At 51.8% G+C, this 13,934-nt stretch overlaps 2 protein-coding genes across 13 annotated transcripts in view; one reads left to right on the plus strand and one right to left on the minus strand.

Moving 5' to 3' along the window:
* HMOX2 (heme oxygenase 2) overlaps positions 1-2,963 on the plus strand; it is a 50,381-nt gene extending 47,418 nt beyond the window's left edge. For all 7 annotated transcript variants that reach the window (XM_011961330.1, XM_011961332.1, XM_011961328.1 and 4 more), the window contains 3 exons: positions 324-815; positions 2,026-2,152; positions 2,243-2,963. In XM_011961330.1, the coding sequence (XP_011816720.1) occupies positions 324-815; positions 2,026-2,152; positions 2,243-2,370 (747 nt within the window). In that variant the 3' untranslated portion in view covers positions 2,371-2,963. The remainder of the gene's footprint in view (positions 1-323; positions 816-2,025; positions 2,153-2,242) is intronic.
* Positions 2,964-3,488: 525 nt separating this feature from the next.
* CDIP1 (cell death-inducing p53 target 1) overlaps positions 3,489-13,934 on the minus strand; it is a 29,226-nt gene continuing 18,780 nt past the window's right edge. For 4 of the 6 annotated variants that reach the window (XM_011961320.1, XM_011961323.1, XM_011961322.1 and 1 more), the window contains 5 exons: positions 7,331-7,420; positions 6,811-6,909; positions 6,463-6,618; positions 5,565-5,838; positions 3,489-5,457 (listed from right to left, as the gene is read on the minus strand). In XM_011961320.1, coding sequence (XP_011816710.1) covers positions 5,346-5,457; positions 5,565-5,838; positions 6,463-6,618; positions 6,811-6,895 — 627 coding nt within the window. In that variant the 5' untranslated portion in view covers positions 6,896-6,909; positions 7,331-7,420 and the 3' untranslated portion in view covers positions 3,489-5,345. The remainder of the gene's footprint in view (positions 5,458-5,564; positions 5,839-6,462; positions 6,619-6,810; positions 6,910-7,330; positions 7,421-13,934) is intronic. The other 2 variants (XM_011961325.1, XM_011961326.1) reach the window with 2 other exon arrangements.

Here is a 13,934-nt window from a genome sequence, read left to right on the forward strand (position 1 = left end):
AAATCGCCCCACTGTATTCCAGCCTGGTTGACAAAGCGAGACTCTGTCCCCTGCAAAAAAAAAAAAAAAAAGGTTCCCATGGCTTAGATAGAATAACATAGTGGTGTGAAGGAAGCAAAAGTATGCGTGTTCCAAAGACTTCACCATGCCATGCCATTCCTTTAAGAAACACAAGATTCCTTGCGTGTTAAATAATTCACTACATAAAAATGGGCCATAGGATTGGGTCTTCAGGGTTGGGGGTTGTCACTTGAGCCTCTGCATCCAGCTGCTCAGATGTGGTATGCTCAGGCATGGCTGGCCTCCTCCTGTCACCTCCACAGCTGGCCACCACGGCACTTTACTTTACATACTCAGCCCTCGAGGAGGAAATGGAGCGCAACAAGGACCATCCAGCCTTTGCCCCCTTGTACTTCCCCATGGAGCTGCACCGGAAGGAGGCGCTGACCAAGGACATGGAATATTTCTTTGGTGAAAACTGGGAGGAGCAGGTGCAGTGCCCCAAGGCTGCCAAAAAGTACGTGGAGCGGATCCACTACATAGGGCAGAATGAGCCGGAGCTACTGGTGGCCCATGCGTACACCCGCTACATGGGGGACCTCTCGGGGGGCCAGGTGCTGAAGAAGGTGGCCCAGCGAGCCCTGAAACTCCCCAGCACAGGGGAAGGGACCCAGTTCTACCTGTTTGAGAATGTGGACAATGCCCAGCAGTTCAAGCAGCTCTACCGGGCCAGGATGAACGCCCTGGACCTGAACATGAAGACCAAAGAGAGGATCGTGGAGGAGGCCAACAAGGCTTTTGAGTATAACATGCAGGTACTACTGGGAGCTGCCAGCTGCCAGGGCTGAAGAGGGAAACTTTGACAGTGGTAGCAGATCCAGAGTGGCCTAGGAGGCCACACATGGCATTAGGACAGATGAGCTGCAGGGTGCTGAGAGGAAGGTGGCCACCAGAGCTTGTGGGCCCAGTGGGTGTTTCCCAGCATGGAGGCCTGGTGTGATAGATGCCAGTGGGTAGTGTTTTGGGAAGGGGTGTTCTCCAGCACATGGAGAGGTCTGGGAGAATGGAGCTGGCTTCCTTCCTCCCTACAGGATGCTGGTCTTGGAAGAATGAATAATTTTCTTTTTAGTTAAGTTTTGCTCTGAAAAGCCCTGCTTTGTAAGTTAATAGACATCCAGTGCCACCAAGGAGAGTAAGCTCTGTTTACAAGTAGCCTGTAGATGAGGCTGAACCTGGGGAGGCTTACTCTGTCCCCAGATCCTGTCAGCTTCTAGTGAGGCCTCCCAGGGCCACTCAGGATGGGTCAGCCCTGCCACAGCCTCATTCTCCCATATTCCAGGTTTTGTATTGCTTCTTGATAAAAAAAAAATAACCAGCAACTAGAAATGGGGTGTACTCGTGCCCTCCTGTCTGTGCTGTGGTAGTTTCAGTGGCTAGAGCCACCTCAAAGAAGGCCAGGCATGGGGTGCCTCTCTGGTCAGTTCCCAGGGGAGACCCAGCAGTTGGCAGCCTTCTTGGGGTACCAACATCCACACCTCCCCAGAGCACGTGCTAGGGAGGGAGGAGCATCAGGCAGTGCGGCTGCTGCCCACCAGGGCTGCTTGCTGTGTAGTTGGCACACCTGAGCAAGCTCACATGCTCCAGCTCACTCTATCCGGAGGGCGTCCTCGAAAAGGAGAGTGTGGCCAGGCGGAGTGGCCCATGCCTGTAATCCCAGCACTTTGGGAGGCTGAGGCAGGGGGATTACTTGACCCCAGGAGTTGAAGAGCAGCCTGGGCAACCAAGGTGAGACACCATCTCCCCCCAAAATTTAAAAATTAGCCAGGTATGGTGGTATACACATGTAGGAGGCTAAGGTGGGAGGACCACTTGAGCCTAGGAGTTTGAGGCTGCAGTGAATTAGCCATGTTCACAACACTGCACTCCAGCCTGGGCAACAGACACCTCATCTCAAAAGACATTAAAAAAAAAAAAAAAAAGTGTGGGCAGCCCAAAGATGGCTCAGTCGATCCTCTGCTCCTGCAGATATTCAATGAACTGGACCAGGCCGGCTCCACGCTGGCCAGAGAGACCTTGGAGGATGGGTTCCCTGTACACGATGGGAAAGGAGACATGCGTAAATGCCCTTTCTACGCTGGTGAACAAGACAAAGGTAGGTCTGTGTGTCCTGAGCTCCCCTCCTGGGGCAGGTGTAGCAGCAGACTCCACTGATGCCATGTCTCCTATTGATGCTGCCACACAGGTGCCCTGGAGGGCAGCAGCTGTCCCTTCCGAACAGCCATGGCTGTGCTGAGGAAACCCAGCCTCCAGTTCATCCTGGCCGCTGGCATGGCCCTAGCTGCTGGACTCTTGGCCTGGTACTACATGTGAAGGACCCATCATGCCACGCCGGTACCCTCCTCCCGACTGACCACTGGCCTACCCCTTTCTCCAGCCCTGACTAAACTACCACCTCAGGTGACGTTTTAAAAAATGCTGGGTTTAAGAAAGGCAACCAATAAAAGCCAGATGCTAGAGCCTCTGCCTGACAGCATCCTCTCCATGGGCCAGATTCTGCACTGGGCACAGGCTGTCACCCTGGGAGCAGTTGGCACAGTGCAGCAGGCCTGGCCCCCGACCCAGCTCTACTCCAGGCTCCCACACCTCTGGGCCCTAGGCTGCTTCCAGTAGTCCCTGTTTTTGTAGTACATGGGTGGCTCTCTCCCCTGCTGGAGGTGAGTGGCCTGTAAGCCCAGGCTGTGGGAGGGGGCCTTGCTGGATACTGCTGTACTACTACTTCTGGGCCTCTCTTGGACCCTGGGGGTGAGGGTGGGTGTGGGTGGAAGCCTCAGAGGCCTTGGGAGCTTATTCGTCTCACCCAGAATCCCTCTAACCCCTTGGGTGAGGTCTGCTCAGCCCCAGCTTGTCTCCTCCTCCGCCCTGTGTAAATGCTCCAACACTCAATAAAGTGGGCTTTGCAAGCTGCCTCCTTCCCTGCCTCCTGGCACCGGGTGGGTCAAGCCACCTCCCCATAGGAGGGAGAGTCCCTCAGAAGTAAGGGCATGTTACATCTGTGTGGAGAGTGGACATCGTCCATCACGGCCCCCAGCAGCTACCTCCTGCCCTTGGTCTACTCTCCAGCACCCCTAGTCTCCAAAGCAAAGTTACTCTAACCATCTTGCAAATATCTTTAAAGTGTATCCAGCACTGTTATTTTTTAGCTTAGAAATACCTTAGAGGTTTCCTACTTAAAAGGTTTTAAAAAAAAATTTTATATATATATATGGGTTTTAAAAAAGCATATATTTGTATTTAAACAAGTCATTGTCTAAAATAGAAACATGAATTTAAATATCTTTAAAGTGTATCCAGCACTGTTATTTTTTAGCTTAGAAATACCTTAGAGGTTTCCTACTTAAAAGGTTTTAAAAAAAATTTTTATATATATATATGGGTTTTAAAAAAGCATATATTTGTATTTAAACAAGTCATTGTCTAAAATAGAAACATGAATTTAAATAGTTTTATTAATAGGAATCTACTATCTGTAAAAGTTTTATTTCAAAAAGGGTTAAAAGGTAGGGAAGCTCTTCAAACTACTGACCAAGCCTGCCACCTTCATAATTCAGATGAGTTAGTGCAGAGATGGCCAGGGCCAAAGCTGGCCCAGAACCTGTGTGTGCAGACTGCGCTGTTAGTCTTCAGCCTATCAGCCTCAGCCGAGTCTGTCTTGCTTAAGGTGGCGCCTCCCCAGAGCTGGATGATGCTGTGCTCAAGCCTGTGGGTAGGAGGGCTCCAGCTTGCAGATCCCATGCATGGATGCTGTGGTATATAGATGGTTGAAACCAGCATCAGAGGAAGGAAGGTGACCTTACAGCCACTGCCGAGACCAACGTGTGCCCTGGCCCAGTCACAGCTGGAATTCCCAGGGCTGGTCTACACCCGACTCTGGTTTGGTTTAATTAGGTCCTTACATGTTGGTGTTGTCCCAGGCAGTTGGCATGGCATCAGCACTGAGGATGTGAGACTCAGAGGACTCAGCCTCCTGCCCTGCCAGTAGACTGCCTGCAGCCCCACCCTCTTTCCCTCAAAAAAGAAGGAAGCCAGGCAAGAGAGCAGAGGCCCAGGGTGGGGAAGTGAAAGGGCCAATTTAATGAGAAACTACAAACTGAGACTGGGCCACGATTCACAGTGACAGGAGGCCATGCAGTGGCAGTGCGAGACCAGGAAGGACAGTGGCAGGATACAGCGGTCCAGGTGAGCAGGTTCACAAACCATTCAGGAAATAAAGACAGGGCAAGGCTGGTGTCCACCCAGGCAGTTCTACCACTTGTGGCTGCTCCTTCCTCGTCCCCAGCCCAGTGTGCCTGCAGGAGCAGGTACAGCAACAGCCTGTCAGCTGGGGCGAGGGCCCGGCACTTACAGGGAAGAAAACTCATGGAGAGGGCTCTGCACATCCAAGCACACCCACAAGGGGGATCCTCTGCCATCTCTTGCCCCAGTTGGGACACACCAGCCACCGAGCAGAGGTCACATCCACACGCAATGAGGACACGGGGCAGACGGGAAGGGGCTAGGCTCAGGAGCTCCTTCGGGCCCCAGCAATACAGGGTTCACAGAGGCATGGCCAGAAAGGGGGTCTGCACACTGACCCAAAGGGAGAAGTTCCTTCTTAGCTACCAGGGTCTGATCACTCACCCAGGTACAGTGTCCGCTCTACCTGACACCAGACAGTTCTCGGGCACTGGGACAGGGTATTAGACATCCTGGGTTTCTATACCTGAGAGTTCTGAGGGCCAGAGTTGGCAGTTTTACTTCCAGCCACCATGCCCCACCTCTAGCATCCCAGAGACGCAAAGTACCCAGAAACAAACCCAGGCTTTGTGACCCTGTCCTACTTGGGTCCACCTGACTGCAGATAACTTACCCATTCTCGGCCCAGCAGGTCAGAAACGACTGTGGCTACAGGCCTGGGGAACTAACTGGCTACTGCTCTGGCTGCTTTTGGTCCCGGGGGAAAGAGTCTGGACTGAACCTGTACCTTGTTTGAAACTAGAGGAATCAGGACCCCAGCAGGAGACCCCTCCCAGCTTATCTTCCTGATGGCACACACCAAGCAGACCAATAACACACAAGTTCAGTGCCAGCCCCCTGCCACCCACTGACCCCTGGCCTTAAATCCCAACAGAATTTTTGCCAGAAGAGTCAGCTGCTCAGGGTAGGGCAGGGTGAGGAGGACAGGACTTCCAGGGGATGGTGGTACAGCTCCCATCCCCAAGTGGGAGCGGGAAAGTGACCACTGAGCGCAGGGAGCAAAGCACAGGGGGCCAGACTGACAGGCAGGGGAGTCCCGAGTCCCAGCTCCGTTAGCACAGGCGCTTGTACGTGTAGATGTAGGCTTTGCAGCTGGGGCATGTGTGCGTCACATCCTTGAAGTCATTGATGAGGCAGGGGATCAGGCAGCAGCCCAGATCACATCTGAATCAGAGACAGGGAAAAACAGGCTGAGGCCTGCGGAGGAGGCGGCAGAGGCAGCCAGTTGATCCTAGTGCAGCCCCAACCCTACCAGTGCCCACACCACCTACCCCATGAAGCAACAGAAGAAACCCAGCACGAAATTCATCAAGCCAATCTCGTAGGAGATCTTGGTGGTGATGGCCTGTTGGCAGTGGGGACACACCGTCTGCACAGGCGCTCCCTCAAAGATCTCTCCCTGCAGCACTGTCACCGTGGTGGCAGCTCCTGAAGGGACCAGGACTGTGGCTGTGTGGCCCCCAGGGCCAGGGTAGGGCCCTGGTGTGTAGGGCCCTGGGGGGTAGTAGCCCATGGGTGGGTGGGGGCCTGGAGGAGGGTAGAAACCTGGAATGGCACAGAAGATGGAGGCGAGAGGTCACTGGCCTGCCACCTGCCCCAGACAAAGAGATCGGCGCAAAGCCCCAGGGTCCACAGCGCCCAGGGTGCAAGGCTAGGCCTCAGACTTCCTACGGCCCTCCTAACCGGCCAGTGGGAGGCCTTACAGCTGGGGCCCTAAGTCAACTGGGGCCACATTCTCCCAGCCCTTCCTGGTCCCCACCCCTTGGGGACCATGACAGCTGTGGCAGAGAGCCAGGCACACAACCCGGTCCTCTGCTCCTGTCTCCAGCATGCAAGGACAGGGCACTCAGCCTCAAGCCCATGACCAAGGGAGGGAAAGCTATGCAGGTCACCCACCCCTCTCCTGCACACAGGGTGCCCCTCCCCACCCATGTCAGGTCCTGTTGTGCCAAGGACCAGCCCTGCCCAAGCAGCCTGAGTAACAGCAGTCCCACCTTCCCACGTCCACAGTCCCTGTCCACACACAGCCTGAGCTCCAGGCCAGGACTGGTTGGGTGTGTTGGAGTCCCTGCCCTACAACAGATGCCCACCTGTACTGAGGACAGCCAGCGCAGGCCAGACAGCAGCCAGGAGCAGCCCATGCTCCCCTGAGATCCCTTCCCCACTCACCCGGAGGCATGTAGGCGCCATCTGCACTCATGTGTGGGGGGATAAAGCCAGGCTGGGGCATTGGGTGACCCGGCGGCTCATAGGGTGGGGGCCCAATGTCCGCAGGGGGCAGTGGCATGCCTGGAGGGGGCTGCATCACGGCTGGGGAGGAACGGCCTGGACAGAGAGAGGCAGAAAGAGGAGACTCAGCTGGAGTCTCTGCACAATGAGCTGGACCAGAGGCCACTGTTTTGGGACACAGATGGGGCCCAGGGGTGACCCTGGAGTGGGCATCACCACTTAGAGTCCCAACCATGCCATGGGGGCAGGGGACTGCAACAGGGAGCCTCAGGAACAGTGACCCCCTACCTGGGGTAGGCGGGGCTCCACTCTTCTCCTCCAGAAGTGGGGCTGTGGGGCCCCCAGGATAAGGAGGGGGTGGCTCGTTGGACATCTTCGCTGCTTCTCCTGGACATGGAGGGAAAACCCAAGCATGAACGAAGCTCCCAGCCAGGTTCCTTCCCCTTCAGCCCTGGGGGGTGGCCGAGACACTGCACAAGGCGTGTGACCGTCCTCAGAAGGGGCTGCCTCCAGGCACTGGGGATCCCCCACCTTCCCCAGGGCCACCTAGCTCAGAGCCACCATCCTCACCTCTCAGCAGTCACCTGCTCTTCCCTGTTTGGAAACTGGAGGGCAAGGACAGAACCCAGGAAGCAGGGTCCAATGAGGTAAAGTGCCCCAGGGAGCCTAACTCAACACGTGCCCCACATGAGAACACCGAGCTCTCCCCTCCCCAAACATTTAGCAGGCACCAAGGCAGTCAAGGAGACACTGGACTGATCTCTGCCAGAGGCTGGACTGGGAATGGGGATTCTGGGGGATTTCTTACCTCAAATCCGTGCTACTCAGAGAAGGGAGGCAGGTGAGGCTCCTTCAGCTGCTGGCCTGGATGGACAGGGAACAGGCAGGTCTCCGGGAACTGTTTCAGGGGAAGGAAAGGCAGGGCCCTCATCAGGCAGCAGGGGCCGCCAAGCCAGGGCTGGGTCCAGGGGCCTGCGCGTACCATGCAGTCCCTCCCCTTCCCACGTCAGGCTTCTCCCTGGCTGTCACTCTGTGCCATCCACACACCCGACCACCCCTCCATTCCCCGGTCCCATCGCAGGTCTGCTTCCTCCCTCTCCCAAGACTGGTGGCACCCAAGGGCCACGGCTGGGCCCTCTGTATCCCCTCCCACCAGGCCTCAGCTCCCATGCATGAGGACTGCCAGGCAAGCTGTGCTCTGGCCTGTGCTCTTCTGGTTTGTTTGCTGAGGCGGGGGTGGGGAGGAAGAAGAGTCAAGTGAAATCTTTTCCCTCATTTCTATCACCAAACTCTCTGAGCACAGCTCAGAAAGCCGGGAAGCTTTTGCTCTTACTTCACATCATAAAGGACTCGGGAAGTGGGTTCAGTTACCTTAGCTAAAAGTAATAAAATGAGACAAAAATCAGTTTCAATGGAACAAAAGGATACAGGGAAAGGAGCGTTTCCCAGAGAGCCCAGCACCTGCAGGGGATGGAGGGCACATAAGTTTGAATATGAAGTTTAACAAAATCAGGGGCAGGGCCAGAGGAACCAAGTCCAAGCTCTTGGGTTCAACTATAAAGTACCATGGCAGTTTGAAAACTGAAAGACAGGGATCAAAAAGCTCTTAGAAGAAAATGCAGGCATCAGTCTTTATGACCTTCAATTAGGCAGTGGTTTCTTAGATATGACACCAAAAGCAAAGCAACAAAAAGAAAGAAAACTTCAACTGGATGTCATCAGAATGAAAAACTCTTGTGTTTCAAAGGACACCATCACATTTTATAATTCATAGATCTGATAAAGGACTTGTATTAAGAACATACAAAGAACTCAATTAAATAACAGAAAGACAACCCAGTTTTTAAAATGGGCAAAGGATTTGAACAAAGACTTCTCAAAAGACAAATAAATGGCCAAAAGCACATGAAAAACTACTGAGCATCTTTTCATAAGGGAAATGAAGCCAAAACCACAAGGAGACCATTTCCTATCTACTAGGGTAGCTAAAATTTAAAAAGACAGTAATAGGCATTATGTAGAGAAATGGGAACCCTCATACACTGCTGGTGGGGGACAGCCCCTGCCAACCTTTTGAGGAACTGCCACCCCCTGTTCCCCTTTTTGAGGAACAGTCTGGCAGTTCCTCAAAAGGTTAAACCTAGAGTTACCAGATGACCCAGCAATTCCACCCCTAGTTATCTGCCCAAGAGAAATGAAAGCCTGTCTACACAGAAGTTTGTACACAAATGTTCACAGCAGCATGACTCATAATAGCCAAAAAGTGGAAACAACCCAAATGTCCATCAACAAAGAGTGGATAAACAAAACTGTAGGCTGCCCAGACAATGGAAGACGACTCAGCTATAAAAAGGAAGGAAGCACTGACACCCTACAGCATGAACCCTGAAAACATGCTTGGTGAGAGAAGCCAGACACAAAAGGCCACATAATGTATGATTTCACTTATATGAAATGTCCCCAGTTGGCAAACCCATAGAGACAGAAAGTACATTAGTAGCTGTTTAGGTCTGGGACAGACGGGGAAGTGGGGAACACGGGATCTCCTTCTGGGGTAATGAAGATGCTCTGAAACCGACTGTAGCAATAGTTGAACAATTCTGTGAATAAACTAAAAACCAATAAATTGCATACTTTAAATGGGTGAATTGAGTGGTACATAAATTATGTCAATAAAACTTTTTTTAAAAAACGAGGGAAAAGAAAATTAGTCCCACCACCCTGCTGCAGCCCATCTCCATATGTCCCTGCTGGTCTGTATGCACTGGCACCCGTACTTGTTGGTTTTGTTTTGTAGAGATGGGGTCTCACTACGTTGCCCAGGCTGGTCTCGAACTCCTGGCCTCAAACGATCCTCCTGCCTTGGCCTCCCAAAGTGTTGGCATTCTAGGTAGGAGCCACTGCTCCCAGCCCATACTATATAAAAATACATTTGCCGTCCTGACAGTTTTAAATCCTTTTTTTTTTTTCTCTTTTTGAGACAGTCTTGCTCTGTCGCCCAGGCTGGAGTGCAGTGGCGCGATCCTGGCTCACTGCAACCTCCGCCTCCCAGGTTCCAGCGATTCTCTTGCCTCAGCCTCCCAAGTAGCTGAGATTTTCTATTTTTTAAGTAGAGACATGATTTCATCATATTGGCCAGGCTGGTGTCACACATATTCCATCTTACAAGACTCCGTGACCATCGATATTAATATTCCACAAAATGGGCATACTTGACCAAACCCTTTAAGGCATTTAGGCAAGGCCCTACTTGCTGTTTTCATGAAATACAAGGGAACACCTCTGTCTACCGCTCTTTCCCTTTTCTTAGATTATTTCCTCAGGCTAAGCTTGTCAGAGTGAGATGACTGGGTCAAAGGACATGAGCATGTTATGCCTTTTTGAAAGGATGCCAATTTATAGTGCCAGTTATCATTAATTTTAATATTAAAATGACACATTTTTATATGCATTTCTTTGACAGGACACAGAACATCTTTCCAAGTGTTCAGAAATTACACACTCACTCTTCTAAGTTGCCTTATTATTGACAGAAGACATGGAGGCCCAGAAAAGGATGGGGTGGGGCATAAGTCTAGGACCCCGGCATGACTCACCCACCCTCCTGTCTGCAGAGCGAATTCCAATAGCACAGGGTTAAGAACAGGGAGTGGTGACCAGGTGCAGCAGCTTATGCCTGTAATCTCAGCACTTTGAGAGACTGAAGCTGGAAGATGGATTGAGGCCAAGAGTTCGAAACCAGCCTGGTCAACATGGTAAGACTCTTGTCTCTACAAAAGAAAAATTTTTATGCCGGGCGCGGTGGCTCAAGCCTGTGATCCCAGCACTTTGGGAGGCCGAGACGGGCGGATCACGAGGTCAGGAGATCAAGACCATCCTGGCTAACATGGTGAAACCCCGTCTCTACTAAAAATACAAAAAACTAGCCGGGCGAGGTGGCAGCGCCTGTAGTCCCAGCTACTCGGGAGGCTGAGGCAGGAGAATGGCATGAACCCGGGAGGTGGAGCTTGCAGTGAGCTGAGATCCGGCCACTGCACTCCAGCCTGGGCAACAGTGCGAGACCCTGTCTCAAAAGAAAAAGAAAAAGAAAAAAAAGAACAGAACAGGGAGTAGCAACAGTGCCTCTTGGAGCTGGTCCTGGGGTCCCTTGCCCAGGCTGCTCCTAGCCCGCCAGGTGCCCTCCTGCAGGGGAGAAGAGGGCAGCCTTTGATGGGGCTTTACCTGCATCTGGAAAACTGTTGCAATATGTTGAGTTGTGGAATAGGTGGTGCCAGCCCCTGCTACAAACTCCCAGACTCCCAGAAAATGCTCTCTGGTGCCTCCAGGTGGCACCACTGTCCACCAAGTGGCCCAACACTGTGGTATGCAGTTGGTGAGTCTGGTGAGTCTTGCTCACCAGCGAATGGTCCAGGCCCTGGGATGCTCTGAGCAGACCAGGAAAGTAAGCTGCGCTGTGCTTGGTGAGTCACTTAAACCCACCTGCAGATCCCAGCCTGGGTCCCTTGCAGGGAGCGCACACACATGCACGCGTGCACACACCCCCCGTCTCTGAGAATGCAAGTGTTGCCTTTCTCTGGCTCATCTTTTCATCAAAGTCAACAGATATAATCCTCTGGTCTCCTAGAGCTCAAAAATTCTATTTCTGGAATTCCACATACAGCCTTGCCCATGATGACAGGGTGCAAGCCCACAGGGCAAAGCCCTCCCTTGGTGTCCACCCAACCTGGATAATGACAATGCAGGCCACAGGGAAGGGTTTGGACCTGCACAGGGCTGGCTTCCACTCCAGCTCGCTGGCCACAGAGCCTACCTTCTCTTTGCCCCTTACCTGGGGCTGCAGGGCCCTGTTGCTCCTCCGTGTCTTCCCCACCCAGGGCTGTGCCTGCTACTCACTGCTCCCTCTCACCCCTCCATATCCACATGCATCCTTCCTGAACCCCAGCAGAGACTGCAGGGAAAATCCTTCTCTACCAAGGAGAGGTATCTGGAAAACAGCTCATGAAGATTTTCTGAATTTAAACACCCATTCTCCCAGTGCCTTCCAATATAAAATCAAGCATGCATTCCCACAAAACCATGTTGTGTAGGGAGCAATAAAAACTACAAGAATAATCTTTCAATCACACGATCAGAAGCAAAATAGTTTTCCAATAAAATAAGTACTGTTCAGAGCTACAAAATGGGAAATGTCTGATCTGAAAATGCAGCCCTAGCACCTCTGCTGTGGGAAGGTGCTGGTGAGGGAAGGGGCTGGGAGACCTGGGGATCTGCCCAGTTCCCAACAGAAGAGGAAGAGGAGACTTGGGGTGTCTGGGGAACCCACTGAAATCAACTTGCAGCCCTGACAAATCCAAGAGAGGCTTCTTGGCCTTCTCGCTTTAAATGTCGGATGTATAAACTGCAAACAAAATAGATGCCTGTTTGAAAATCTTTACAACTCAGTCAGAAACTTAACAGTAAGTCACTCCTCTGGGAGACCAGAAGCCTCTGCAAAGTAAAAAATAAACTCCACACCCTCTGGGTTCTGTGGCATGTGAAGGTGTGGAGAAAAAAACCTGTTTTTCCTCTGCTTTCACCCCATAACAATCAACAGAAAAGACTTTGTGGCAAAACATGTGGGGATTTCTCCTCAATAACAAGCCAGCAGTCAGTTCTGTAGCGGACACCAGCTGGACGTCTTCTAGTCGCATTCAAGTCTGATGCTACTGCGTCAGATCCCACAAGTTGAGGGCTCAGTCCCAAGACTGCCCCCCACTTCTGATGTCAATCGCAATTCCTAGCTTGCAACCTACCTACACTTCTGACAGACTGGCTATAAATCATTATCTTGGGAGCGGATTCCTTATAAGAGGATTAGTTAGTCTTCTGTGGGTACATCTCCCTGTGGCCCTTCCACCATGGGATGACGCAGCAAGAAGGCCCTTGCCAGATGCTGGCAGTGCCTTGATCCTGGACTTCCCAGCCACCACAGCTTTGGTGACTGTGGGTGACTGACGGTGGGGCTTAATGGGAGGTGTTTGGGACATGGGAGGTGGATTCCTCATAAACAGATAAATGCCCTCCCTGGGGTGGGGAAGGAGTGACTGACTTCTCACTCTGTTAGTCCTTCCATCCCAGCTGGTTGTCAGAAAGGGCCTAGCGCTTCCCCCTCCCTTTCTTACCTGCTCTCTCCCCATGGTATCTCTGCACACAGAGACTCCCCTGTGCCTTCCGCCATGAATGGAAGCGGCCTGAGGCCCTCAACAGAAGGAGATGTTGGCACTGTGCCATCCTGTAAAGCCTGCAGAACCAGGAGCCAAATACTCTTTTCTTTATAAATTACTCAGCCTCAGGTAATTTATAGCAACACAAATAGACTAAGACACCAGCCTCCAGAACTGTAAGGAGATAAATTCCTGTTCTTTATAAAGTACCCAGTCTCAGGTATTCTGTTAGAGAAGCACAATGGACTTCTACTACATCAAGACTTGATAAGTGGTAGGGTTTTTTTTTTTGTTTTTTATACACGGAGTCTCGCTCTGTCGCCAGGCTGGAGCGCAGTGGCGAAATCTTGGCTCACTGCAACCTCCGCCTCCCAGGTTCCAGCGATTCTCTTGCCTCAGCCTCCCAAGTAGCTGAGATTTTCTATTTTTTAAGTAGAGACATGATTTCATCATATTGGCCAGGCTGGTGTCACACATATTCCATCTTACAAGACTCCGTGACCATCGATATTAATATTCCACAAAATGGGCATACTTGACCAAACCCTTTAAGGCATTTAGGCAAGGCCCTACTTGCTGTTTTCATGAAATACAAGGGAACACCTCTGTCTACCGCTCTTTCCCTTTTCTTAGATTATTTCCTCAGGCTAAGCTTGTCAGAGTGAGATGACTGGGTCAAAGGACATGAGCATGTTATGCCTTTTTGAAAGGATGCCAATTTATAGTGCCAGTTATCATTAATTTTAATATTAAAATGACACATTTTTATATGCATTTCTTTGACAGGACACAGAACATCTTTCCAAGTGTTCAGAAATTACACACTCACTCTTCTAAGTTGCCTTATTATTGACAGAAGACATGGAGGCCCAGAAAAGGATGGGGTGGGGCATAAGTCTAGGACCCCGGCATGACTCACCCACCCTCCTGTCTGCAGAGCGAATTCCAATAGCACAGGGTTAAGAACAGGGAGTGGTGACCAGGTGCAGCAGCTTATGCCTGTAATCTCAGCACTTTGAGAGACTGAAGCTGGAAGATGGATTGAGGCCAAGAGTTCGAAACCAGCCTGGTCAACATGGTAAGACTCTTGTCTCTACAAAAGAAAAATTTTTATGCCGGGCGCGGTGGCTCAAGCCTGTGATCCCAGCACTTTGGGAGGCCGAGACGGGCGGATCACGAGGTCAGGAGATCAAGACCATCCTGGCTAAC

The sequence above is a fragment of the Colobus angolensis genome, unplaced genomic scaffold (genome assembly GCF_000951035.1).
Source record: "Colobus angolensis palliatus isolate OR3802 unplaced genomic scaffold, Cang.pa_1.0 Scaffold55, whole genome shotgun sequence".
Lineage (NCBI taxonomy): Eukaryota > Metazoa > Chordata > Mammalia > Primates > Cercopithecidae > Colobus > Colobus angolensis.